This window comes from Trachurus japonicus, chromosome 7, assembly GCF_045865225.1.
Source record: "Trachurus japonicus isolate A0001 chromosome 7, Traja_1.0".
NCBI classification, from domain to species: domain Eukaryota; kingdom Metazoa; phylum Chordata; class Actinopteri; order Carangiformes; family Carangidae; genus Trachurus; species Trachurus japonicus.
In genome coordinates this window covers 15,230,198-15,257,697 of record NC_140913.1, presented here as the reverse complement: position 1 = coordinate 15,257,697, position 27,500 = coordinate 15,230,198, and the positions used below count along the sequence as shown (strand labels likewise).

The window sequence follows — 27,500 nt, the reverse complement described above, 5'->3', positions numbered from 1 at the left end:
GCGCACATGCTTCCACAAAGCAGATTGGCAAAACCATCTGAAAACAGTAGTAAATGCCACCTTAGGTTGACCTCAACTACCTCAGTGGCCGTCTTTCAATGAAAAAGAACAGCATGATTAGAGCTGCTAACATCTCTAAGCCTGAGCCAGCAGCCCTAAGAAGAAAACTCAGTTCAGCCTCTTGTATCTTTAGTCCCCTTCTTTTGGTCACGACGCAAATCTCATGGGTTTTAGCATCCACGGCGGCCAGCGTTGCAACCGCTTTAGCACTTTCAGGGTCAATGTACAAAGCCCCAGTGGCCTAATGGATAAGGCACTGGCCTCCTAAGCCAGGGATTGTGGGTTCGAGTCCCATCTGGGGTGACATACAGCAGAGTGGCGCAGCGGAAGCGTGCTGGGCCCATAACCCAGAGGTCGATGGATCGAAACCATCCTCTGCTATAAGCGTTTTACACCATGGTGGCCTCAAGACAGCCAAAATGGTGACCTCAAGACAGCGCACATTCTTCCACAAAGCAAATTGGCAAAATCATCTGAAAAAAGTAGTAAATGCCACCTTAGGTTGACCTCAACTACCTCAGTGGCCGTCTTTCAATGAAAAAGAACAGCATGATCAGAGCTGCTAACATCTCTAAGCCTCAGCCAGCAGCCCTAAGAAGAAAACTCAGTTCAACCTCTTGTATCTTTAGTGCCCTTCTTTTGGTCACGACGCAAATCTCATGGGTTTTAGCATCCACGGCGGCCAGCGTTGCAACCGCTTTAGCACTTTCAGGGTCAATGTACGAAGCCCCAGTGGCCTAATGGATAAGGCACTGGCCTCCTAAGCCAGGGATTGTGGGTTCGAGTCCCATCTGGGGTGACATACAGCAGAGTGGCGCAGCGGAAGCGTGCTGGGCCCATAACCCAGAGGTCGATGGATCGAAACCATCCTCTGCTATCAGCGTTTTACACCATGGTGGCCTCAAGACAGCCAAAATGGGGACCTCAAGACAGCCAAAATGGTGACCTCAAGACAGCCCACATGCTTCCACAAAGCAGATTGGCAAAACCATCTGAAAACACTAGTAAATGCCACCTTAGGTTAACCTCAACTACCTCAGGGGCCGTCTTTCAATGAAAAAGAACAGCATGATCAGAGCTGCTAACATCTCTAAACCTGAGCCAGCAGCCCTAAGAAGAAAACTCAGTTCAACCTCTTGTATCTTTAGTGCCCTTCTTTTGGTCACGACGCAAATCTCATGGGTTTTAGCATCCACGGCGGCCAGCGTTGCAACCGCTTTAGCACTTTCAGGGTCAATGTACGAAGCCCCAGTGGCCTAATGGATAAGGCACTGGCCTCCTAAGCCAGGGATTGTGGGTTCGAGTCCCATCTGGGGTGACATACAGCAGAGTGGCGCAGCGGAAGCGTGCTGGGCCCATAACCCAGAGGTCGATGGATCGAAACCATCCTCTGCTATCGGCGTTTTACACCAAGGTGGCCTCAAGACCGCAAAAATGGTGGCCCCAAGACAGCCCACATGCTTTCACGAAGAAGACTGGCAAAACCATCGGAAAACAGTAGTAAATGCCACCTTTAGTTTGACCTCAACAACCTCAGTGGCTGTCTTTCAATGAAAAGGAACAGCATGATCAGAGCTGCTAACATCTCTAAGCCTGAGTCCAGCAGCCCTTAGAAGAAAACTCAGTTCAGCCTCTTGTATCCTTAGTCTTCTTCTTTTGGTTACTAGACAAAGCTCATGGGTTTTAGCATCCACGACGGCCAGCGTCGCAACCGCCTTAGCACTTTCAGGGTCAATGTACGAAGCCCCAGTGGCCTAACGGATAAGGCACTGGCCTCCTAAGCCAGGGATTGTGGGTTCGAGTCCCATCTGGGGTGACATACAGCAGAGTGGCGCAGCGGAAGCGTGCTGGGCCCATAACTGTGGTGGCCCTGAAGTGCAAAACACAACGGCAAATCAGACAACAACTTGTCAACTTGTTGTATCAACTTGTTTGTGCCTCTGCTTGTGTATTGTCTTTATGGTCGTTCTGCTGCATGTCTGTTTAGCTGTTTTATGCCACTGTTTTTTAACTTGTACTTTTTTTCACAGCCCTCTCCCCCTCTCCCCTCAAGAAGCTTGTGCTTTTTGTCAGGCCATCATTGCAAATAAGAACCTGTTCTTAATGATTTTTCGCCTCGTTAAATAAAGGTTAAATAAAAAAAATAAAAACAACGGAAAAAGAGAAAACACAACGGCAAATCAGAAAACACAAAAGCAAAAGAGAAAACACAACACAAAAAGAGAAAACACAACGTCAAATCAGAAAACACAAAAGCAAAAGAGAAAACACAACACAGAAAGTGAAAACACAACAACATTAACCAAACCGGAAAAGGTAAGTACCCTCGTGTGGAATACGTCAACGCGGCCGCCATTTTGGTCCGGGGGAAGCCGTGTCTACTTACAGTTTTTCTCGATTGTTTACACACAATTTTTGGTACTTGAGACACAATGGCCTCAACATCTAACTCATGCACCAACTCCCTTGACCAAATCTGCTAAACTACAAGCACAATTCCTGCTTTACACTCAATTTGCAGTTCTATAACACACTTTTTTCAAAACACTACACACAATTCTCTGCATTGGGCACAATTTTCATGAAGAAAATCTCTTGTTTTCACGAGTAACACACTGTTATTCAAAATTCTAAAGTTAGTTTCCCTACTATGCACACTGACTCATCACATGGGTAAACACCTGTCACACAGTTTTACATTTAGCAATCAGAGCTTTAGCAAAAAAGGGAAACATAGCAGGCAGTGATAGACTGACACCAAAAAGAGAGAAACCAAACAGAGAGATGCCACACATAACACACACACACACATATATAGCAGTGATCATAATGATGATGACAAAAGAAAATGCATTGATCACCAAAATTGCATGTTGATAGAAGGATTCGAACCTATACTAGAACAAAGTCTTTGACTACAAAGAGTGCTGCTCTACTAGGTGAGCCACATGTTATAGTAGTTTCATCTTGTCAAAATTACGTGTTCAGTCTTTCAAAACTGTTCGGCCGTAAACCAGCTGCCCCCGAGCAACTCTTTTTTTTTTCTTTTGTGGTCAGATCAGCATGGCTGCATCGCCACACGACCACCTTGGTCGCGTCTTCACACATTTCATTTGTTACCGTGTATTTGAGTGTTCTGAGTATCAAAACAATATTCTAAAATTTTACAACACATTTATATATGTACTGTCTGTAGTTACAGTAAAAAAAAAAAAAAAACCTAAGTCATTATGAGGAATGGAGTAGAAGTGTTTTCCATTCATCATAGTGTTTTACACTGAGCACATCAGTGTTCAACTGGTTCTTATAAATGTCTAGTCATATGATGGTTTGTGTGTGTCATTTGAGACTGAAATAGCATTTTGAGAATAAATAACATTGTTTTGAATGTAAAGTTTCATTTAACAGGAGAAGTTAGGGGTTTTGCCCATTGTGTGTGTTTTTGGATTTGTGTGTAGAGTTCTGAGAGTATGAGGCATGCTTTCAGAAAATGTGTGTAAACAATCGAGAAAAACTGTAACTGCACTAGTCAACAGAGGCAGACGTCTATCAACCATTAAAATCGCCATAACTCACTGAATATTCAACCGATTCTCAAGCCGTTTGGTTTATTATAAATGTCAGACACATTTATGATACAACAACAACAAAAAAATTTAGAAAAATTTTATAATTTTTTTTTTTATGTATTAAACATACACTTAGATACTCAGACACCCCACATGCATAAATACAATGTTTTCTGATTTGCCGTTGTTTAGTAATTTGTCGTTGTGTTTTCTGTTTTTTTGTTGTGTTTTCTGATTTGCCGTTGTGTTTTCTCTTTTGCCGTTGTGTTTTCTCTTTTTGTGTTGTGTTTTCTCTTTTTGTGTTGTGTTTTCTCTTTTGCCGTTGTGTTTTCTCTTTTTGTGTTGTGTTTTCTCTTTTGCCGTTGTGTTTTCTCTTTTGCCGTTGTGTTTTCTCTTTTTGTGTTGTGTTTTCTCTTTTGCCGTTGTGTTTTCTCTTTTTGTGTTGTGTTTTCTCTTTTGCCGTTGTGTTTTCTCTTTTGCCGTTGTGTTTTCTCTTTTTGTGTTGTGTTTTCTCTTTTGCCGTTGTTGTCTGATTTGCCGTTGTGTTTTGCACTTCAGGGCCACCGTACAGCAGCCCTTAGAAAAAAACTCAGTTCAGCCTCTTGTATCCTTAGTCCCCTTCTTTTGGTCACTACGCAAAGCTCATGGGATTTGGCACCCACGGCGGCCAGCGTCGCAACCGCCTTAGCACTTTCAGGGTAACTGTACGAAGCCCCAGTGGCCTAATGGATAAGGCACTGGCCTCCTAAGCCAGGGATTGTGGGTTTGAGTCCCATCTGGGGTGACATACAGCAGAGTGGCGCAGCGGAAGCGTGCTGGGCCCATAACCCAGAGGTCGATGGATCGAAACTAGGGCTGTTTTCGACTAAGGATTTTCATAGTCGAATCTGATTTGTCAGATTTTGCCATAGTCGACTGATCGTCGAACCTTTTTTTTATCATTATTATTTTTTTAAGATGGCAGCAAATTTGCGACTTTTTCCCGTTTCAAACAAAAGAGCTAAACCACCCAAAAAATAGGGTAGGTGTAAAACAAATACCTTTATTTATTTCCCACAAGGATGATTTTTAGTAGCCATTGTGAGCCAAGGTATGCGTTTATGTCACGTTGCCCTGGACAACGCTCCTGCTCGGACTGCGAGTGGCAAATCAAACATCCCTCAACGTGATGAAGGATAGCGGTGGTCGTGGACACAGAGAAACCGGGTAAAACATGTAGTATCAAAACAAACTGAGGTCAGAAGGACTCGACAATCCGTACATTACGTTAATCAATCCTGTAACACACAGTGTGACCGCGGCACCGGCAGAGAGACAGACAGGCTGCAGAGGGACGAGATTACAGCTGTGACTCCCGACACTTATGGTGCGTTCATTACAACTCGGAAGTCGGAAAAAAAAACAAGTTCCTCTTCTGAAAAACTCTGACATGTCAAACTTTAGGATGTGTTAGAGACTAATTCATCTGTCTAACCATCAGAACTATTGACACTTGAAACGGTAAACACAGCTGATCCATCGAAAAAAAAATCACAGCTGGAGTTAATTTATTTTCCGTGATTGAAAGCAGGTTCTTGAATGTAACTCGGTCAAAGTCAGATGTATCCTCACAATGTTTTGCTGTTCTGTTAGGTCATGCATGATAAATGCTGACAAAGTTAGACTGTCAGACTTCCTTGATTTTAAACTTTGGCGGCTCTACCCCTCGTCTTTTTGCCACTCAGTGAGTGTTCTGCAGTGACTTCTGAGTACCGTGACTTTGACGGTCCTACTGCTCACCTCCGCTCATTTGAAAGAAAAAAAAAAAAAACTCTGCTCATTTGATTGTGCAACTGCAGTGGGTGATTTATTAATACGTAGTATGAAGCTAAGACTACCGTTTAAATGCACACATCATTTTGAACTCTTTATTAACAGAAAGTAAGCAGATTTTGTATCAAAATAGGCTTTTTATAACAAAAAAAGACATTCTATGTAAAAATTTATGCTCAGCAGCCGCGGGCACCCCCATATAGTCAGAATGGTACGGTCTTGGTTAGATTCGACTACGAGGTTCATAGTCGAATCAGACCCCTCCGAATCGAATCGTCGAATAGTCGACTTTTGGAGGTCAGCCCTAATCGAAACCATCCTCTGCTATCAGCATTTTACACCAAGGTGGCCTCAAGACAGCCAAAATAGTCACCTCAAGACAGCCCACATGCTTTCACGAAGAAGATTGGCAAAACCATCTGAAAACAGTAGTAAATGCCGACTTAGGTTGACCTCAGTGGCTGTCTTTCAATGAGAAGGAACATCATGATCAGAGCTGCTAACATCTCTAAGCCCGAGTCCAGCACCCCTTAGAAGAAAACTCAGTTCAGCCTCTTGTATCCTTAGTCCCCTTCTTTTGGTCACTACGCAAATCTCATGGGTTTTAGCATCCACGGCGGCCAGCGTCGCAACCGCCTTAGGACTTTCAGGGTACCTGTACGAAGCCCCAGTGGCCTAATGGATAAGGCACTGGCCTCCTAAGCCAGGGATTGTGGGTTTGAGTCCCATCTGGGTCAGCGGCGCCGGATTCATTTTAGAGGTGGGGGGGCCATGGAGGTTGGGTTGTTATGGGGCATATATTTACACACTCACTGTCGGTGCAATAGTCATATTGTAGCGTGTACTTTTCACCTCTTATTCTTGTCATTCATGCTTTAATAATAGGAACAATGCTTAAGGTCAACACCTGCTAAGACAGACGTTTGGACTTTATGTAGCTAAATAACTTTGTCTCAGTCCGTGACTCTGCTCTCTTCATAAAGACAGCTGTTACAGACCACTCGGGCCAGCTGTGGTCACAGGAGTTATTACAATGTTTCCATTTTGTTGTTTTCGCACGTCTCTTCATTTTCTCACAAGTTATGGTTTTCACTGGCAAAAACAAGACAGTTAGAAATGAATAAAGGAAAAGAAAAAATAATATCCAGGAGACTTTGTCCCATCCTCAGGACGTGAGTGAGGGAGGATCAGCTGGTGGCTCAGGTTTAGTGATGTCATGGCTGTCAGCTGCACATCTGTCAGCAGGTCCGCTCAACCACTCCACACACACTTCACAAACTTTAGGAATAAGCTAGATGTTGATTTTGTAAACAGACAGTGACATGTTGGAAATAAGCAGACACCATACTCGCCCTCGTTAATATTGATTATTGAATTACGTAACGTCATAAATCTCTTGCCGCTGTAGCCTAGTCCGGTTCATCACCTGTCTCTGTGGGTGTGTAGGCTACGTCATCTCCAGGTGAAACAACTGTAACAACTGTAAAACACCTGGAATTGATAACAACTAAAGGGATATCACCAAATCTGAACTAGGCTATTAACACGTCCTAATCAGGTTAATTAATCTTTTCCTCGCATTTTTTCAAAGTAAACTTCCCTTTGCTCACCGGCAGAGCAGAAGTTGCACTTTCTGAGATGGTGCACTAGGTCCACAGTGTTTGTGGATGAAGCCTACAGGATGAGAAGGTGACGAAGGTGAAGGTGACAATAATAAGCGGAGGGAGGACGACGGAAGCTGGAGAAGCTCCGCTCAGCTGTGCATTCACGTGGGCACCATATGGCCGGAGAGACTTGAATTGGGACTATTTACTGGGCTGCACTACAGGCAGAGTATTAGATTTGATTTAAAATGAAAGATTCTTCTATGTTTTACTGGTTTTTCATTTGATGTGGGTGGGACCGGGGGAATTATTGAAACCGGGATAGCGGCCTATGGTGATCAGTGACCGGTAGAGCAGGGCAGGGGCGTAAAGTCGGGGGGCCAAGGGGCCATTGGCCCCCCCCCACTTTACGCCCCTGCCCTGCTCTACCATTCCAGCGCCATTGATCTGGGGTGACATACAGCAGAGTGGCGCAGCGGAAGCATGCTGGGCCCATAACCCAGAGGTCGATGGATCGAAACCATCCTCTGCTATCAGCGTTTTACACCATGGTGGCCTCAAGACAGCCAAAATGGTGTGCAACCACTTTTACACTTTCTGCACCAATGCACGAAGCCTCAGTGGCCTAAGGGATGGGGCTCTGGCCTCCTAAACCAGGGATTGAGGGTTTGAGTCTTGTATCCTTAGTCCCCTTCTTTTGGTCACTACGCAAAGCTCATGGGTTTTAGCATCCATGACCGCCAGCGTCGCAACCGCTTTAGCACCTTCAGGGCCAATGTATTAAGCCCCAGTGGCCTAATGGATAAGACAATGGCCTCCTAAGCCAAGGATTGTGGGTTTGAGTCCCATCTGGGGTGACATACAGCAGAGTGGTGCAGTGGAATCCAGTGGATTGAATCTAGCCTCGTAAACCAGCCTCTCGCGGAAATGCATTTCATTTCTCAGGAGAGTCTGGCCTCATCCCCCCTCTAAGTGTTTGGGGTGGGCGGGAGCTGGGCGGGAGTAGTAGCAAAGACGGTTTAATATCTTTGGTAGTAGCGTTGACAGACAACCCCATTCAGCCAATCAGCAAGTTGGTGTAGTGACGGGGCTTTGCACCAGTCGGTCCCTGATTGGCCAACGTGCTGTGTCAATCACAGCGGGCGACGCTGATTGGCTCGGCCTTCTGAGGGTTTCAGTCCAAACGCTTAGAATGGGGATGAGGCCAGACTCTCCCTCGGAATGAAATGAAATGCACTTCCGCGAGAGGCTGGTTTACGAGGCTAGATTGAATCTATCCCCTGAGATCAGCTTTTTACAACATGGTGGCCTCAAGACATATCACACAATTTCACATACAAGAATGGTAAATTCAAAAACATGTTTTATATGCCACAGTTGGTTGAGAAGGTGCCCCATATCTAGAGGCTAGAGTCCTCGTTGCAGTTGGCCCTGGTTCGAATCCTGCATGGGGCGGCCCTTTACTGCATTTTATTCCGCCTCTCTCGTGCCTCCCCATTTCCTGTCTCTCTAAAGTATAATAAAGGCATAACAAGCCCAACAATATACTTTCAAAACATAAACATGTTTTACCTGTTCTAGCAGGAGAGAGTTCAGTTGTGCATTTCTATGAAGCTTCACCTATGACGATGTGTTCATTTCCTTCGCCATGAAACACACACTGACAACTAGTACTTAATCAGTGGTTGTTATTTATCAGGCCAATAAAAAGGGAGGGATCAGAGTTATCACTCTAATATTAATTTAATCAGTCATAAAACTACTGTTATCAACAATGACTCGGATGTAATATAAGATTAGTAGAAAAAGCAGTAGCCCAGATGTTTTTCAAATTTGTATCATGTTCTAAATTATTATTTTCATTTTTGACTCTTGCTGTTTTTGGTGTAAATGGCACACAGTGGAAGACAGAGTGTTCACCAAGGGATGTCAACAATTAGAAGGGATTAAGATGGTGTGCTCCGGCTGGTTGCCTGCTTGTAAGGAGCTAAATCAATATCCAGTATGTTTTCTTCAAGAGTTTTAGAACTGAAAGTCCAAGTTCTGATATCTGATATATTTTTTAATTGATTATGGGGGTGCCGTTTAACTCAGTGGGTAGAGCATGGTGCCACAAGTGCAGAGGCTACAGTCCTCTTTGAAGCTGGTTTGAATCCCACATAGGGGGGTCCCTTGCTGCATGTCATTCATCCTCTCTCTCTCTCTCCCCCCATTTCCTGTCTCTTTAGGCAAAAAGCCCCCAAAATACACTTTTATTTTGTTCTATTTTGAATAAATTGTTTACAATTTCAAATCTTATCTCCTTTCTTTCAAATCTTTTTTTTTTAGTTTCAAAACTGTTTTTCAGTGTTGGTTGAGGAGCTAATTATCGAATGCTAGCCATATGCCTCTAACTGTGAGTTTAATTTAGGAAATCCTCCACCTACATCTTTTACCCAATGTTTATGTTATGTCACAAACATCACCCATCAATATGTAAGGAATAGTCGGTTGTTATGGAGAAATAAACCCCGACAGGTTGTATGGAACCCCGACGAGAAGGGGTTTTTATTTCTCCATAACAACCGACCAACTATACATTATCCCGCTTATTACACGGTTTACGAGTGAAATAATTAATTTGAAACATAATGTTGATCAAAATACGACTTTCATCGATTTATAATTGCATCATTTAGCAAATCTGCAAGACTGGTCACGTCCGCTGTTTTGCTGAGCCTCCTCCCGGTCATGCATTGAAGCCTTTGATAATCAATCAGTGGATTGATAGATTACCATACGTGTTATGGTGTGTGTATTGTGTGTAGTCGTATCTGTCATAAACAAGAGATCAACTTTACTGTTTACGGGGTGCGTTTGTGTCGCGGAGTCGTGGTGCCACCAGGACGAGAGGAGAGCTGTGACACACGGGTCAGAGGCTCTGATCAGCAGGTTTGGTTTCCAGCCACGATGTGGAAGGGGCCTCCACTCTCCCTGTAACAAGTTACAAGTCATTTATCTAACATCAATATTAGTCCGAAGCTGTTTAATAACGGTAAAAATGAAACATAAGGTAAATATCCTGCATAGTTTCTCTTTTCTGTGCTGCGCTGATCAGAGCGGCGTCCCTAGCAACGGTCTGTTATACTTGACGACAGTCATTATGCAGAAATAACGCACCGCAGAATGCAGCGATAGACCAATCAGAGAGCAACATTAAAGCAGAAGTAAGTGGTCCGGTCGTTTTCGCTAATGCTGCGTTCCAGGCAGGCTTTTGAAATCGTAAATTACAGCTTCAAGTCACAACTTACGACTTTGTAGCGTTCCAGGCAACCCACTCGTGTTTTTCCGACCTGTTTTACCGGTGAAAGTCACTATAACGGCCACTCGTAACTTCCGACCGGTGAAGTCGTACCAGATCGAACTGGTACCACTTCACGGTCGGAAAAATACGAGTTTCCTTGAACGCACCATAACAGTCCTCGTCGCTACGTCACCACATTCACGGCGTTCCTTGGCTGCACACACAGCCCTGCATGCCGTTCTCTCTCCTCATTGGATAAAAACTGTAGGATACGATAAATGTTTTCTCCTCGACTCAGAGCAGAGCAGAGTGACTGACAGACCCGTGTTTCAGTCCAAACACTCTATGTAAGTGATTGCTGTCGGAAGATATAACTATTTAAGACTTATATTAACACAAATATATCACTTACTTCTGCTTTAAATAGAGCCATGTAATAAAGTCCAGATCACTGATACAGTGTTTTTCACCTGTTCACTGGCACCAGCAACCTCCTGTTTGTCGCGTCTCCTTCCACAAGTTTTCACGAATTGCCACACGAGTTTACCCGAGTAAGGAAAGCGAATTTGATTGGTCGTTATCGAGCGGGCGGGATATTCAATGTTTGGGGCGAGACTGAGCTCAGTGTGTGTGTGTGTCTCAGACGTTTGATTGACGGATGATGGATCCAATATCAGTGGCTCATGAATCGTGAGCAACGTGACGTATAATTCGTGTGCCTGTATTATCCAATGCAAAAAAAACTACCCCACTTTCATCCCGGATTTACTCGAAATAGAATTTTGCACAAAGTTTGGGCTACACCGTCTCAAAGATGAGTTATTACACTAATGTTAAGACCCACAGTAATTTTCTTTTCTGAACACCTTTAAACATGAAAGCGGAAGGCCCTCCTTCATTGTTATGCTGTCCATCATTATAATACACGGGTGTATTATAATGATGGACAGCATAACACCATACCATGCCCCCAGTACAACATCAGGGCCAAAAGTCTCTCTGGAACACAAAAAGTCTGACCTAAAATTGTGAAAAAGATATGAAGCTGGAAAAATTTGATTTGAAACCAAAAAAATAAGATTTGAAATAGTGAAAGGAAAGAGATTTAGGCCTAGATGAAATTAGGTTATTTCTTCAAAAAAAATTTTTTTTTTTTTTTGCCTCACCCTTATCTGCACTCTCCAAATCAGCCAAGACAAGTCATCATCTCACTGGCACCACCAAAGCCGCCAGCTAACCTTATTGAAAACTTCTCAATATGTGCACTTTATCCATTTTGAAGTGCTGTTGTTCTTCTGCTCCGCTGCTGCGGGAACAAGCAACTGATGAGTCCGCAAGAAACCGCATTACCACCCGTGGGCATGCTACGCGCACATCTAGCTACACTACGAGATGGACGAGCACCATGTGAACGAACCAAGAGTGAAAACACAGAAAGCTACTTGCTTACCTGCTGACAACTTTCATTCATGCCAACGATGTGCAGTCGAGCTTGGGGCATGTTTCTATATCCTTCAGTCTCCAGCTGGGACAGTCTCCAAGGTAGGAAGGTAAGTAACAGAGAGATGCATAGCCTACCGTCGCCCGGCTGTCACAAAACACTTCAACTTGACCAAATATCCTCCTTGTATGAGTTGGTGTTTGTAGACCGAGCGGCACAGTTATGTGTAGTATCCTCAGGGCCTTCTGGGCGTGGTTTTTATATTTACTGTGTGAGTTCTCTCTCCAAGTCCCCCAGGTTCATCCTAAAGCCTAACAACATGCACACAACGTTAATTGGTGACTCGAAATTGCCCGTAGTGTGCACTGTTTTCGGCAAATCAGCTTATCACGCAAAAAGTCACATTGCTCAGGCGTTGGTCTCCCGTCAGGTAAAAGCTGCTGTTTATTCCTCAAATGAAGCTCATTACGTTGTTGAGCCTCTCCGGTACTGCAGCTGAATTAGCCGCTAACGTGCTGGACGCAAAAACCAAGGGGGGCGTCTGTTTGTTTACAATTCACGAAAGCAACGTGAACGTACGTTTTTTTTTTTTTGTTTTTTTTTTTGTGCTTTATTGACGTGAGATAAGCATAACAGAAAAGCACATAACATAGCATATGTTGACATTATGCATTGTACAGAGAGAATGATAGAGGTGGACAAAGCAGACAGGGGGATAATGAGAAAAGGAAACAAAAATGACAATGACAGTAGCTACAAATAATGACATTACAAATAATAAGAATAAAAATGAATAAAAATAAAAATAAACATTGCCAGATTTTGAGGAATCCATTTAGGCTACCTAGTAAAAAAGTTCTTATGTTGAATCTTTCAAAAATACAGTTCGTTTTCATAGCTTTTTTATTTTTAATGTCTTTTATTGTAGTTGCATATTGGAGAATTTCTTGTGTGAAATGATCCAGGCTGGGTTTTGATTCTGTCCATTTTTTTTGTGGATATGAAATTTGGCCATAAGTACTACCAGTTGTATAAAGAATGTTGTGTCTTTGTCCAACTTGTTGTTTTCAAAAAAAATAAAAATGTCCTTTTCTTGTAGAGTGATCACTTGTCCGGTTGTTATTCTTATGAAGTGTTGAATGTCAATCCAGAATGTTTTAGACCTAGGCTACATGCATTTATAGAAAAGGTGCTGTATTGTTTCGATTTCTTGTCCACAGAAAACACAAAGAAAATCCATATCAATTTTGAATCTTTCCAGAGTCTTTTTTGCTGGATAAAAATTATGCAACGTGAACGTACGTGCCACTCACACTAGAGTTACGAGTTACATGGAAGTGTATGGGGGGAACAAACTGCGCATGCGCAAAAATATACACTGTTGGGCAGAAGAGGCAGAGCAGCTCTGTGCCTCATCACCTCTGACGGCGAGTGGCTTCTACGGCCGCTGCCTGTGGTTAAGTTATCTGAAATAAAATTTTAAAAAATTTAATATTAGATTAACTAAATAATTTAATTATTCCTCCCCTGCCTCCTCTGACTGCACGTCCTTATGAAAATAAGAGATGTTAAGTAACAACTCAATAAACAACACCAATGGCCAAATTTGCCTGCACTCAACATCAGTGAAACAGCTTGTAGGCCTATGTATTTACATTTTAGCCTACATAAGAAAAAATGTGCGGCAGCCAGATACAATTCAGACTGTGTCACTTACGTAATATCAGGGAATAGTGTTGACTCACAGCTGCCTTTAAGAAACACCTGAAGCAGGTGTGTAAATCTGTCAAATTTAAGGAATTTTAGATGGATCCAAAATCAGCTCCCATTGGATGCAGCAAAGCTATGATTCTTTCCACACATCTTATAGGCCTATACTGCATCTGGTCACAAGTTGGAACAATGTCTTGCTCCGCTACAAATGCTTTACAAACAAATAAAAGCATGGAACACAAGTTCAAGTTCAAGTTTAAGTTCAAGAAATCGTAAAAATACACAAAGCCAAGTTGTCACCACTGTAACAACAATTCAGACGTAACCTCCCGACCTTTGACAGCTTTGTTTATCTTTAAGACGTTTAGTCTGGTGTACAGATCTGGGTGCTCCTCCATTGAAAGAGATCATATCACTGTGCTCAGACAACGGGATAACAACTAGTACAAAGTAGTGTAGGACATGCACATCTAAGAAAAACTTGTTTCAGGTGCTTGATCATAAAGAAATGATCCACACAGTGATGCTCCCAGTTATTTGATAGACATGAAATGCCTAACGACAACTAGGACAACCAACAGAGGTGAGTGTTCAGTTCTGCATTGATGTACTGAGATTGGCAGGTCATTCTTCTCTGTTAGAGCTACAGACTATTTAGTACCAGGTGAGATAATAGAGTGGAGCAGCTTTTGTTGTTTTAAAGTCCAAATGAAATCATGCCTAAAAACAACCGAATCATGCACCTATCACACATAAAGTCAGACAGTTGATCTTAATGCTGTGCATTCTTGTTGTTGTGGTGGTGTTTTGTGCTTTTACTGTCGCTGTTAGGGTGGTGATTTAATGCAGTGAAATTGCATTGTTTTTGTGTTGTTGCTATGCGTTAATGTTGTGAAATCTTGTGATTGTGGTTTTATAATACAGTGTTAGGTTTCAGTTTTAGCAAGAAAGTTATTCTCTGTTTCCTGCCCAGGAGGAGTGCACTGTAGGTCAAATAAACAAATTAAATAAAGTGATAAGGAAAAAAAACATTTAAAATGGCACCCCCTCTGTCAAAACAAAAGTTAGCCTATACTCCTTCTAAATAGTGGTATTTTTTTCCATTATTGTGACAAACAACTCATGACAGAACCACTGGAAAATTTATTTTTATTGTAGCCTATATGACAATCAGATACATTATAAATTGTACAGAAACTACAATGTCCATCACAAACAGATGATTGATGACTTTGCTCAACGTCATGGTTTATACTGTGACCAAAGCTCATTCTCACATTAACCTTTAACTATGACCCCCCCCCAACCCTCCCCCCCCGTTGTTTCCTGCATGTTAAGTGCTTTTATCCTTGTTAATCATCATGGTTCCAGTTAGACGTCCAGCCAACAGACACACAATCAGCCTCAACAATTTCTTTCTATTATAATGGTTTAATAGTCATTACAAAATACTAAATCAAATCAGAAATAATTGAGTTTGTGCTACAAAACAGTCAAAAGACTAATTTCTCCATTTGCTTTGTGGTCACTGAAGAGCACATTGAGAACCTGGTGAGGGCGGGGCTACCGCATACCTGTCTGGGTCCAACACCTGCTGTCACCTGCATAAACCATGGCAACTGTTACTAAACTGAGGGAGGATTTAGACCATGCCGTCATTATAAAAACAAAGTAGAACAAAGTCAGTGCTGATTTATTTTTACTTTACTATGTTATTGTGTAACTTGTAGTCTAGTGATGCAGGTTAGTGACGCAGCTGTTCTGCTTCACATGCAATCACTGAACAACACACTGCTGAGGTTGATGAGACCATGTGTCCTGATCTGTGGGATGTCTGATCACTGAATGTTTATGTCTACATCAGCTGTAACACTGAGACCCCAGTGGATCATGGGTAAGGAACTGGTTTCCTGAAACTTGAAGGTAATCGGCAGACTTGGTGTGCTCACTCAAAAGTCTCAAGGGATACTTGGGTGCCAGTCCAAAAAATCAGCAGCGTTTGAACGAATGCTGAGGACGACGGTTAGTCGAAACGTGTTTGTTTGTCTGTGACTGCTGCTGTGCGATGATATTAAAAGAAAGTATTATACTTATTGGAGAGTGCTGTCGGTTTTCTTCCTGAAACTTGAACCCAGGGTTTGTAGGTTAAATTCCCACCTGGTGTGACTGTCAGCAGGCATGTCAGGCTGCTATAATAGTCTGTACAGTACAGTTCTTGTAATGTGTGCAGATGCTTTCCTACATTAAAGGTCACTGTTTAAACAGTTAAAACAAGACTGTAATTGTTCTGTTGCCACATTAATGTCTAAACCGTCGCCGCAGGTGTTCTGTCTCCCTGACGTGATTGTCATCTGAGCTTCAACATTCACTCTGGTTCACGTTGATTTCCTGAGAAGAGACAATGACAATGAACATTATAAAGATATTGAAAAATCTGTCTCTTAAACCAAATTTCACTGCCGTCAGCAGTTAAGTAAAACTGTTGCAGCAGAGCTGAAATATTGTCAGTTTAATTCCACTGAGTCTTACTCTCTGTCAGAACATGATGCCTACATTACCCACAATGCAAAGTGACCCCTGATATAGCCATTAGATATACAAGTAATAAGCAGCAGGATACAGAGAACAAGCTTATTGACTTTTCTCTATCTCAGTTTTTTTTTATCTTTTCAAAACTATATTTGAAAACAGTTTAAAGGGTTCAAACAAAAATGACTCATGATGACACTTGAATCCATCAGACTCTGTGTGGTTTTCGGAAGAGCTGTGAACTAACTTTGATGCATACACTTGTGGAAAACTGCTGGATGAGTTCAGCAAAATGAACACATCTAATAAATTACAAAAATAGGGTTAGATAGATAGATGATAATGATGATGATTAAACTGGTTAAAAAAGTGATTGTTGAGAATATTTTTCTCTACATGTGTTGACAGATGAAGTGACATGCAGACCTCCAGAGGCCGGGGGGAGGAGCTGAGGCAGCGCTGGACGGCGTGATGGATCGACGGGAGGAGACGGGAGCTGGACAGATGGTCGGGAACGCAGCCCTGATCCTGGAGCTGAGATAAAACCCTCTCTGTCCATTCACACACACACACAGACAGTACAGCACCACACTGTTAGTACATTCAACCTGTCTGAGTGCGTGTATATAATTCATTTCTATGAGAAATAACCATGAAGCTGACCTGTGCACACTGCCAGAAACACACCAACACCCTGGACTTCAAAGTCGTTTACAACCTGATGAATGACACGCGATAAAGTTGATAAATGAAATTCTTTCTTCTTTTATGATTAAGGTCAAAGTTGAGGAACCTATCAGAGTTATATCAGTTTGACTGACTCATCCATTAGCTGACAACAAAGGGAGTGCGTGTGTGCGTGCGTGTTATCATGTAATAACAGGACATGGAGTCTCCTCTTACATAATAATTTCTACTGAGTGTTTTTTCTGACTTGTCAGGAGCTGATCACTGATCTGGACTCTGTGAGTGAAGAAAGTTGCAGAGTCTGCAGCTTCAGCTCTGGGAGCACCAGTAGCTCGCTCTCTTATAGAAGCTAATTTCCTCCCAGCAAAGACAAAAATAAATAAAAAGATATAAGTGACAAAAAAGTGTGAATTTGGACCTTCTAATTTGAAACAATTGCAATATAAGTTTGATTCCTGGTGGATGACAGAGAAAGATAACGGAGGGGAACAGATTGAGAAGACAGACGCCACCTGCAGGAAGTAAAGATGTCGGAGTAAAGACGCCGCAGTAACAGAAGCAGCTCACTCACTGACTGTTTCAACAACATTAAACATCATTCTGACTGAACACTGTGTTCACACGCTGAACTCTCACCTTGCAAAAGGCTGTTGTGGCAGAAAAGTCCATGAAGTTCACTGAGCTGAGATCCAGAACCAAGCAGTGGGTGTGTGTTGGTGGTGTCTGGGCTGAAGACAGGGAGGAGGGGGAGGTGGGAGGGGGAGATGAGGAGGAGGAAGCTGAGTGGTTCTGACATTGACTCAGTGTCTGGAGGATGTGAGGAACAAACATAGAAAAGACAGAAAGACATCGTTATGATTAATTCTACCGATATCAACCAACCTCAAAGGGACACACAAGTGTTAAATGTGTGTGTGTGTGTGTGTGTGTGTGTGTGTGTGTGTGTGTGTGTGTGTGTGTGTGTGTGTGTGTGTGTGTGTGTGTGTGTGTGTGTGTGTGTGTGTACCTCTCTGATCTCTGTGAAGACCTGTTGACAGTTGGCAAAGTAGATTGGACTGGAGCAGGAGAGGACAGTGACCCCTGGGACGGGTTCAGCCTGTGAAGATCAGGGACAGAGACAAAAAAGACATGTGGGCACAGCTGTCATGTTGTCTTCAAGTCTTCTCATTCTCATGGACACAATGTCAACGTCAGTGACAAACTTAAGGAACTTCTGCAGATTTAACACAAATATTCAATAAGATACAAGGATAAACTGGCTACTTGGGGGGGTCAGAGGTCAAAGCTCACTGTGATCTCACATAACAGGTTTTAGCCATAATCTGGTAATATGTTTAGAGTTTCCTCAGACTGTGGATAAACAGGTAATGACTGGGACTAGTCTGAGTGGTGGAGAGATACGACCACAAGGAGGTGAATCAAATTTATTCTGCTTTTCACTTCACTGTTTCTGCTTTTTTTGTCTGTGTCCAGTTCAGTTAATGACTTGTGTGTATGTGTGTGATGATGTGCTGTGTAGTGAGACGGTGTTAGTTCAGTACCACAGTAGCGTAAGGTTTGACCCTGCAGAGCCTGACTCTTAGCTTGGTCGAACAACATTGTGAGCAGTTTCCCGACTCCAGTCTGACGTCTGACTGAAGTTTGGATTGAAACGTTTTTATCTTTTATTAAATTTAGTAAAAAAGTAGTGACTCTGATGCAGGAAGAAATAATGAGCCGGTGGGAGACTTTCATAGTGAGAAGGCCAGAGGTAAAAATAGCATCAACAGATCGGCCTCAGCTCAGGATTTATTTTTGCTTTTGTTGTGACGGTGGTGCATTAACGAGCGTCGTACAACAGATGGACTCAAGGAGTCGCAGGTTTGGATTCATGACAGAGTTCAGAGCAATTTCAGAGTTCAGATCATCTCCTGCCTGTTCACAGAGAAACTGATCCTGATCCAATTTGATCAGAAAACAAACAAACCACTGATGGTTGTAACTGTGCAGGTTTTTAAACAGGGGAGTGTCTTTAGCTGCAGTTCCTCTCATGGCCAATAGAATCTGAGTTCAACCACAGACTGTAGATAAAGATGGACAATCGCCTCCGTGACTCTGCCCACAATTTTCTGAAGCACAGAATGAGCTGCTCCACCATCACCATCTTGGCAGTATCTGGCTCTGCCCCCCTAATTGATGGATAATCCACATATGAACAAAGGGGAGGGGGCCTGTCTGGAGCTGAGACTGGTGAAAGTTATTAGTCAAAGAGGCTCCGCCCTCAGTCCTCAATAGCTTTAATGGTTCATAAAGTGAAACAGGTGAGTTAGGGTTAGGGGTTACTGTACTGCTGTACAGTTGGACATATTACTGTAACACGGGAGTCTACAGGGACTGACTCGCTGTTGGAGACACACTCTAGTGGTCAGTAGAGGAACTGCAGTTTCTTTTTTTCTTTTTTTTAAACATATCTTTATTGGTTTTTATATTCATACAACAACATAGAACACTTTAAACATATGGCAGTAATAAAAATAACAATGAAAATACGAATAGAAATACAGAAAAGGTAAATAAATAAAATGACATAATAAAACTAGAAAATTTCCTCTGGGGAAATTTTGAAAGGCCCATGGGGCTACTGCCGGTTTTGCCATCTCTGTCAACATGGGAATCAAACCCATGATCTTAAGGTCAAGACAGAGCTGATCAGACAGACACATGATCATCTTTCTATAAGCACTGATATGTAGGAGCTGTAACCACATTAGGTTAACTGTGTGTGTGTGTGTGTGTGTGTGTGTGTGTGTGTGTGTGTGTGTGTGTGTGTAATCACATGAAGTTACCTGTGTGTGTTAGAGTGTGGGAGAGGAGTGCGCGCTTCCGCATGCATTTGTATGTTACCTGTGTGTTTTGATGTGTGTGTGTGACTGTAACTGTAATCACATGAAGCTGGCTCTACAGTCTGTGTGTGTGTGTGTGTGTGTGTGACTGACTTGACACATGTTATGAGCTGCATCCTGTGTCAGTCTGATTTAGCTGTGTGTCTGTGTTTATAAACATTTAAACGAGCGCCAGGTGGATTGTTTATGAAGTTAACGAGCTCTGGCCTGAGAATCACAGAGGTTACCACGGCGATAGGGGCCCCCCAGGCTGAGACAGACAGAAACGTGGAGAAAAAGAGTGATTTTCTGCCTCTGCACTGGTCTCGCAAAAGGCTTACGATGACAAAACAGTAACTCCTATCAGAACAAAACACAGATCAACGGTGCTCTAAGGACTTCCTGAAAAATTTGGTACGATTTGGTGTTTCTACAGTAAATATTTTGGAGACACTGGCAGTTTTAAAACATCGGTTCGTTCTGCTTCTCTCAGAAAAAAAAAAAATATATCAAAACAAATTGATGTCAAAAGGAATCGACAATCAGCTCCCCAAAACCGTCTGCTCCACAGACACTTCCTGTAACACACAGTGTGACCGCGGCACCTGCAGAGTGACTGACAGGCTCACTGTTACTGTGCAGAGGGACGAGATTACAGCTGTTACTGTCACCTGACAGTGACTCCCGACACTAAAACACGAGCTGCTTTTATTCTGAAAAACTCTGACCAGTCAAACTGTAGGATGTGTTAGAGGGCTAATTTATCTGTCTAAACATCAGAACTATGACACCTGAAACTGTAAACACAGCTGATCGATCGAAAAAAATGACCACTCCAGTGAATTTACTTTCCGTCATTGAGAACAGGTTCTTGAATGTAACTCGGTCAAAGTGAGACGTATATCAAGATTTTTAGCAGCTCTGTTAGGTCATGCATGCTGTACATGCTGGCAAAGCTAGACATGTCAGACTTGTGTGGGCTTGGAGGAAATCGCTCCGTTACTTGCTCGTTTTTAAACTTTGGCGGCTCTGCCACTCGTCTTTTTGCCACTCAGTGGACGTTCCACAGCGACTTCCGAGTACCGTGACGTCATGTGCATACCCTCTATTGATAGCTTTCATGTGACGTCACGGCCCGTATGGAACGCCCCCCTGGCGGTCAAAACAATCCACTTCCCCGCTGTCTGCGGCTTAGGACAAGGCAGAAAAACACACACTGCTCCCTGCTGCTTCAAAAATACCGGTGTTATGGCCCAACTGGTGTCTGATTTAACTGGTTACCGTACCGAACAACAGCTGTGCTGCACTTCCGTCCGCAGATTTGTCACAAATTCACAAATCAAGCCACAGTTCACATGTTAGTGCAGCCAATATGCGTCTGTGAGTGAACCTGTTCAGGCAATCTACAGTCAGTCAGCGCCACACTACTCTCACTCTGCACAACACTGCACAGTATGACAAAGCCTGTCATGTTAAAGTTACGAACTAATGGAAAACACTCAGAAAATACAATAACAACATCGTCCTCGCCGCGCCGCGGTCGGTCCCGACCCCCGTTACCGTGTCGCTGCCGCCGCGGGCGGTGCTGTTGCCGTGTCCGGTGGCGGGCGGTCCCGCCGGGTTACCATCGCCGCCGCCGCCGCCGGTCCCGCTGCTATCGGACCGCCGTCATCGTTGCCGTCGGTAGCGGTGCGTAGCAAAGCTCCGGGGGGTAAAGGGGGGGCAGCTGGTCACCGTGCAGCCCAGCCAAGGGCTCTGGTTTGTGGGTGAGAGGAGCAGGGAGCCTGGGCTCAGTGAGCTGGAACTCAGACTGTGGAGCTCAGCGGAGCTGCGGTACCAGGACGGTGTTCCCACACAGGAAAGTTACAGGTACATTTCTACCACTTCAACGAGTTCAGAAACATTATTTTAAGATCAAAAAACTACAAAATGGGGCTTTTAATCAGAAACCAGTTGAGCCATAACACCGGAAATATTGGTTGCAAGCGGTGGAGGATGATGGATTCTCCACCAGGTAAATGTAAACATCGCCCAACTCGAGCTTCGGCAGGGAACTGGTCATTTTAATCAGCTCGTATACAGCAGCTGGTGTTGAATATGGGTCACAAGTGCCCAAAACTTCAAAGCTGTTTTTATATCTTTCTTTCTCGGCTGCTGGCAGATGATTTAAGTCATTACTCGGTTGTTTGTCCATAGAAAGTCCATTGCGGGGCCACTTTGGAATGTTGCTTTTGACCGCCAGGTCCCTGGGAAGTGACGTCACTGAAAGCTATCAATTGGAGTCAGTGAGGAGCAGAGACAGACGTGGCTGCACTTAGAGGCTGATTCTGTAAATTCTGTAAGTCTCTCTGATATTTTGAGCACATGATGAGAGACAGAACAAGTTTGTCTTACAAATTCTGAAAAAATCATGTGTGTAGAGAGAAAAAATCTGGAGTTTTTTTGGGCTCTCTCCCACTCTAACTGAGGATGTCACCCACTCTGACACGAACATTCTGTGCAATACACAACCATTATAATCTCATAATTTCCCCAAAAATGATCATGGTCATTGATCAGGGATTGGCTCAGGGATTGGCTTTGCCCGGGCACTGGTCCCTGCAGCTATTTCATAGCTGTAGGGATCAGTGCCCGGTGCAATGGCCCGTGGCCCTAATAAATAATTAAAAAGGGATAAATTAAATAGACAAATTAGTCAGCAAAATTACTGAGCAATAAATAATAAATAAATAAATGTATACATAAAAATAATCATATAAAATAATAATAATACATTATTATTAATAATAATATTTTTAATATAGGTTACATCGTACACTCCTATCAACACATTAAATATTTTTATTATCTCATTCTCCCATTGCCTCCTCCAAATCTCCACCTTTCAACAGTTCCAAAAATATCTTCCAAATGTCATACAATTCAGAAGCCCTCTTTCTAACAATATAGGTCAGCTTCTCAAGAGCCAAACTTGATGTTAAGTTATTCAACCATTGGGTAAAAGAGGGGCCATTAACATTCTTCCAACATAATGCAATACAGCGTTTGGCCTGCAGTAAACAAAGATCAACCATTTTTTCTTTGCCAGATAAAGAACAGTCCTCTGGATAAAAGCCTAAAATACATAACTTAGGGCATAGGGGTACAGGGGAAGTAGTGATTTAAGAGATATACTTTAACACTGAGCTCCAAAATTTTTGAATCTCTTCACATTTCCATAAACAATGAAATAATGTGCCCTGGTGATTGTTACACTTATAACAAAGATCAGGTATATTAGAATCAAATGTATTTAATTGTACAGGGGAAATATATGTTCGCATTATCCAATTAAATTGTATCATTCTCAATCGAGTGTTAATGGTTTGAGTATGTGTTTTTAAACATATTTTACCCCATTCACTGAGTGAAATGTCTTCTTGTAAGTAACGTATCCACTCCCGCCTCTTACTATCAGAGTTTTCCTTATGGTTTTCAACCAGCATATTATAAAACCGGGAGACCAGCCTTTTCCCAAAACAGCTTTTTGTGATATGTGTTTCTAAGGTGGATAATGGAGGTTGTTGCACTGAGTTGTTTAAATGTGCCAGAATAAAACTTTGAAGTTGTAAATACTTAAAGAAGTGTTTCTGTGGAATATCAAACTTTGCCTTTAACTCACTGAATGACATTAGAGTATAATCCTCATATACATCCTGCATTTCTACTATGCCCTTGTTCAGCCATGTTTTAAAACCCATGTCATTCTTTGCCGGGGCGAAGTTAGCATTCCCCCAGATTGGGGTGAAACAGGATAATCTTGGAGAGTCACACAACAATTTTTGTACCACATACCAAACTATAATAGTGTTTTTTACAAAAGGATTAGTAGTATCTTTCTTTAATGTTTTAAAAGATGCTGAGTATAGATAGCTATTCAATGACAAACCTTTTGAGGACCGTTTTTCAATTTCTAACCAGGGCATGAAAACATCTTTAGAAAACCAAAACATTGTGGCCCTCAACTGAGCAGCCCAATAGTACCGTTCTAAATTTGGCAGCTGTAGCCCCCCCCCCCCCATCATAAGGTAGATATAGGAGGGAGAGTCTAAGTCTTGGCTTCCTATTGTTCCAGATGAAATTGGAAAGAAGCTTTCTGGTCTTGGGAAAAAAAGAAGGAGGAGGGGCTAGTGGAATTGATTGAAAGATAAATAAAAATTTAGGTAGTATAGTCATCTTTACTATGTTTATTCTTCCCAATATAGAAAGAGGTAATGTTGTCCATCTCGTGATCTCTTCTGTCACACCATGTAACATGGGCTCATAATTGGCTGAACTAAGATTACTTATTTTAGGAACTGCAATTTCTGGTTTCACCCTCACAGGTTGATGGTTTGTTCAACAAACCTCCTCATGTTGAGCTCAGTATTCAATGCAGATACAATGTCAACGTGTGACTTGTGAACCGTTAAGAGTTATAGATTTGTGTTGTGAGAAACAGAGTTTACCTGCCTGTGAGAGGGGGAGTTACAGTAGTTACCTGAGTGTAGAGTGTCACGTCTTTGTAACAGTTTGTTCCAGGAACTCGACCCAGAACAGCAGTGGAGGATCTGAGAGATGAGGAGAAGATGAAAGCCAAGAGAAATGGAGAGAATTTTACTGAGAGCAGGTCTGAGAGAAGATGAATGAGAGGAGGAAAAACTAAAGATTGGGATGAGTGAACAAAGAATGAATGAACCAATGGAGACAGACCAACACACAATACATATTTGCATTCATAAATCATTCATACTGCTACATTAATCATCTCTTTCAATCAGTAAATACAGAGAATGATAAATGATCACTGAGGATGGCTGCAGCCATGCAAAGTATAGATATATTAACTGACACCTAAATGTTTCTCTCTGAAAACTGGAGCATAGTTGAGTCAATGTCGGGACAAATTTTCATTTCACGCTTGAAGATGACATGATCATTTTTCTTCTTTCACAGTGAGAAGAGTGTCGCAGCAGCAAAGTGACAGCACAGACAGAAAACTGCAAATACTTAGAAATAGAAATTAATATTAATATATAAAATAAGATATTTAGAAAAACAGCAGCATATAAAGAGACAGTGCACTTTTCATGTGTATTGAATTATTAAAGCAATGTCTGAAACTTAAAGCACCAATGAGTGATTGATTAATTGATTGATGTAAGCAATACTGACTGTTGTGTCCTGTAGATGAGTGTGAGCAGAGAGAAGACGACGGCCACGGCCAGACCCAGGTCCAGGTTAAAGGTCAATGTGGAAAGCAGTGATGTCACCCAGACCAGCTAAAGAGGGAGGGTGGGGGGAGGATATGGTCAGAGTGGGAGTGGTCCTGTTTGGGACCAGGCCCCTAGGGTGTGTGTGTGTGTGTGTGTGTGTGTGTGTGTGTGTGTGTGTGTTACCAGGTCTAATCTGTCAGACTTCCAGAGCACACACACATCTCTGAACTGAGTCAAGATCCCCTGAAGGTTCACGACAATGATCACAGCCAACACTGCCTGAGACACAGACAGAGTCACACAGAGAGAGTGACAGTGAAACAGAGGCAGGGACACAGAGATAAAGACAGAGACATAGAGACAAAGACAGAGAGACACAATGAGTCTCTTCCTGTGGATATTGTGATATCTTCTGCACAAATCAAACCAAAAAACCATCATCAAAGGCCAGACAGTAGACATCGTTGAAACTTACAAATATCTTGGAACTATTCTGGATAATAAGTTAAACTTTACTTGCCACTCAGATAACCTGCAAAAGAAAGGCCAGCAACGACTGTCTTGTTTGAAGAAACTTTCCAAGTTTCAGACTGATAAGTCCCTGATGATTTTATTCTACAAATCATATGTTGAATCTGTGCTGACCTTTTCTCTCCTCTGCTGGTTCGGAAACCTTAACATCAAGTCGAAAAATGCACTAAGCAGAGTGATAAAAACAAGCAGCAAGATTTTGGGAGTCCAATAGTGTACACTTACAGATCTGTTCAATAGGCAGATATTTAGGAAGGCTAATGCCATTCTTTCTAATAGCTCCCATCCCTTACACTCTGAATTCCAGCTTTTGCCTTCTGGCTCCCGATTCAGACTTCCTCGTATAAAAAGTAATAGGTACAAGCACTCCTTGATCCCTACAGCCATCTCCCTTTTGAATTCTGTACAGGGTAGGAGTCGTACCTGACTGTTTGACTGATATTCTGTGGCTCTGTTCTCTGTTTCTTGTTTCTTGTGATGTTGATGATGATGTAGATATGGAGGATACGCACTGATGCACTTTTCCGGTCATTTATGAGCTTTTTTAGTCGTGCCACTGTTGTTGTTTCAACACACTGTATTTTACCCCCTCCCCCCCTTTTTTAATTGTGTGTCTTGTATCTGTGTTCTTTTTACTTGCTGCAACAATAATTGCCCTGCGGGGACACAAATAAAAACCTTGAACCTTGAACCTTGAAATCTACTGGATCCACCACATGTCTGTCTCTGTCTCCTCTCTTTGCTCTTTACCTTTGGCAGCTGCTGGAAGAGATGGCCGATCTTCAGCAGGATTGTCAGGATCATCAGAGCCGACATCAAACCTGCCGCCTGAGAGAGGAGGGAAAAACAACAGGAGGAAAAGGAGGAGAAGTGAAAATAGAAAAAGAAAGATTCATATATTGATCTGTGTGAGGCAGAAAATCAACTAGAAAAAGCATTTCCAAGAATGGAAATGGTGTGAATGATATGATATGAATGATTGATATAGGAATTGTTGAAATAGCACAAAGTATGAAGGACTAGAAGAAGACCGTAAAGAAAGAAAACAGAAGAACAATAGTGTGAATGCTGACAATAGTGTGAATGCCTTCAGCAATCACACTATTGTTCTTCTGTTCGGCCATTTTCGGCCATTTTCTTCCTCCTTTTTACTGTCTTCTTCTAGTCCTTCATATTTAACTTTTTCTGATTTTTTTCAGCTTTATAATGTGTGTGTGTTGCGTCTAACGAGCAGAGCCAGAGTGGTGCCAGAGTGGAGAGAGGCAAAAAAACATTCTAGAGTTTTTCTGGCTAAACTGTCAGCACGGCCACAAATTAAACTCTAGACAAATTATTTTCTCCAGTTTTGTAGCCACACTTGTCTTCTGGCTAAAATTCTGGTCAAAAATGCAAAGAGACTTAGATAATAATTTAAAATATTTTTTAAATGCAGCCAGGGAGCTCTCTGCTCTCATTCAGCCCAATGCATTTTTTTCACAGCAGCAGGAGAAGGAGCTCAACTTTCTAACTTGCTGTTAAGTGCTTTTTAATTCATTTTAATTCACCAAAAAATAGTCACAGGTCACAAAAAAGTCCTCTTCTTACTTGGTGTGGCTAATTTCTGCACTTTCCTTCCTTTTTTTTTAAGCAGAAGCCAGTGATCCTCTTATTAAAGGTTTTATTTGCCCCTCACATACTGTCTCTGTCTGTAGCCTAGTGGTTAGCTTGCTGGGCTGGAGACCTGAAGGTTGCTGGTTCAAATCTTGCCTCAACAACAATTATAGTGAATTATTTTCCCAGTCGTCCTCTGTTGACTTCTGATAACTTGCTTCATGTTGAAACTGCTGCTCTCAGCCTGACATCCACAGAAATTTTCATTCTAAGTCATTCAAGCTTGACTCTCAAGCTTTCTTGATGTTGACACAGTGTGTTTCCAACAGGTGCAGCTTTGGGCTCGTTAACTTCAGAGTGAGACAGAGTGCAGCTCATCAACAGACAACAGTCTCTGCAACTGTGTGTACACTGTGGCTTTGAGGCAGAGTGAAAGTCTACTGACCATGAGGTTGTGGGTTCGATTCCTACCTCGGTCAAACATTTATATGGTGGTCACTGCTTGCACTATTTGCTAATTCTGCAACAGCGTTCAGCTTCTTTCAGCATTCACACCATTTCCATTCTTGGAAATGCTTTTTCTAGT

The 27,500-nt window shown here is 42.4% G+C and overlaps 2 protein-coding genes and 6 non-coding genes across 8 annotated transcripts in view; 6 read left to right on the top strand and 2 right to left on the bottom strand.

Annotated features, from left to right (window-relative positions):
* Positions 1 to 27,500, bottom strand: part of mgll (monoglyceride lipase) — a 126,878-nt gene that overhangs the window by 72,355 nt on the left and 27,023 nt on the right. The window lies entirely within an intron of this gene.
* trnar-ccu (transfer RNA arginine (anticodon CCU)) lies at positions 291 to 363 on the top strand. Its single transcript has one exon. It is a non-coding gene; the product is annotated as a tRNA-Arg (tRNA).
* On the top strand, positions 787 to 859 carry trnar-ccu (transfer RNA arginine (anticodon CCU)). Its single transcript has one exon. It is a non-coding gene; the product is annotated as a tRNA-Arg (tRNA).
* On the top strand, positions 1,306 to 1,378 carry trnar-ccu (transfer RNA arginine (anticodon CCU)). Its single transcript has one exon. It is a non-coding gene; the product is annotated as a tRNA-Arg (tRNA).
* trnar-ccu (transfer RNA arginine (anticodon CCU)) lies at positions 1,804 to 1,876 on the top strand. The gene has a single exon. It is a non-coding gene; the product is annotated as a tRNA-Arg (tRNA).
* Positions 4,341 to 4,413, top strand: trnar-ccu (transfer RNA arginine (anticodon CCU)). The gene has a single exon. It is a non-coding gene; the product is annotated as a tRNA-Arg (tRNA).
* Positions 6,106 to 6,178, top strand: trnar-ccu (transfer RNA arginine (anticodon CCU)). The gene has a single exon. It is a non-coding gene; the product is annotated as a tRNA-Arg (tRNA).
* Positions 15,608 to 27,500, bottom strand: part of slc26a6.1 (solute carrier family 26 member 6, tandem duplicate 1) — an 18,232-nt gene continuing 6,339 nt past the window's right edge. The window contains exons 10-18 of the mRNA XM_085781416.1: positions 26,075 to 26,152; positions 24,977 to 25,072; positions 24,753 to 24,859; positions 24,079 to 24,148; positions 17,705 to 17,794; positions 17,335 to 17,505; positions 16,675 to 16,729; positions 16,438 to 16,562; positions 15,608 to 15,870 (exon numbers count right to left, since the gene is read on the bottom strand). Of these exons, the coding sequence (XP_085637542.1) occupies positions 15,841 to 15,870; positions 16,438 to 16,562; positions 16,675 to 16,729; positions 17,335 to 17,505; positions 17,705 to 17,794; positions 24,079 to 24,148; positions 24,753 to 24,859; positions 24,977 to 25,072; positions 26,075 to 26,152 (822 nt within the window). The 3' untranslated portion in view covers positions 15,608 to 15,840. The remainder of the gene's footprint in view (positions 15,871 to 16,437; positions 16,563 to 16,674; positions 16,730 to 17,334; positions 17,506 to 17,704; positions 17,795 to 24,078; positions 24,149 to 24,752; positions 24,860 to 24,976; positions 25,073 to 26,074; positions 26,153 to 27,500) is intronic.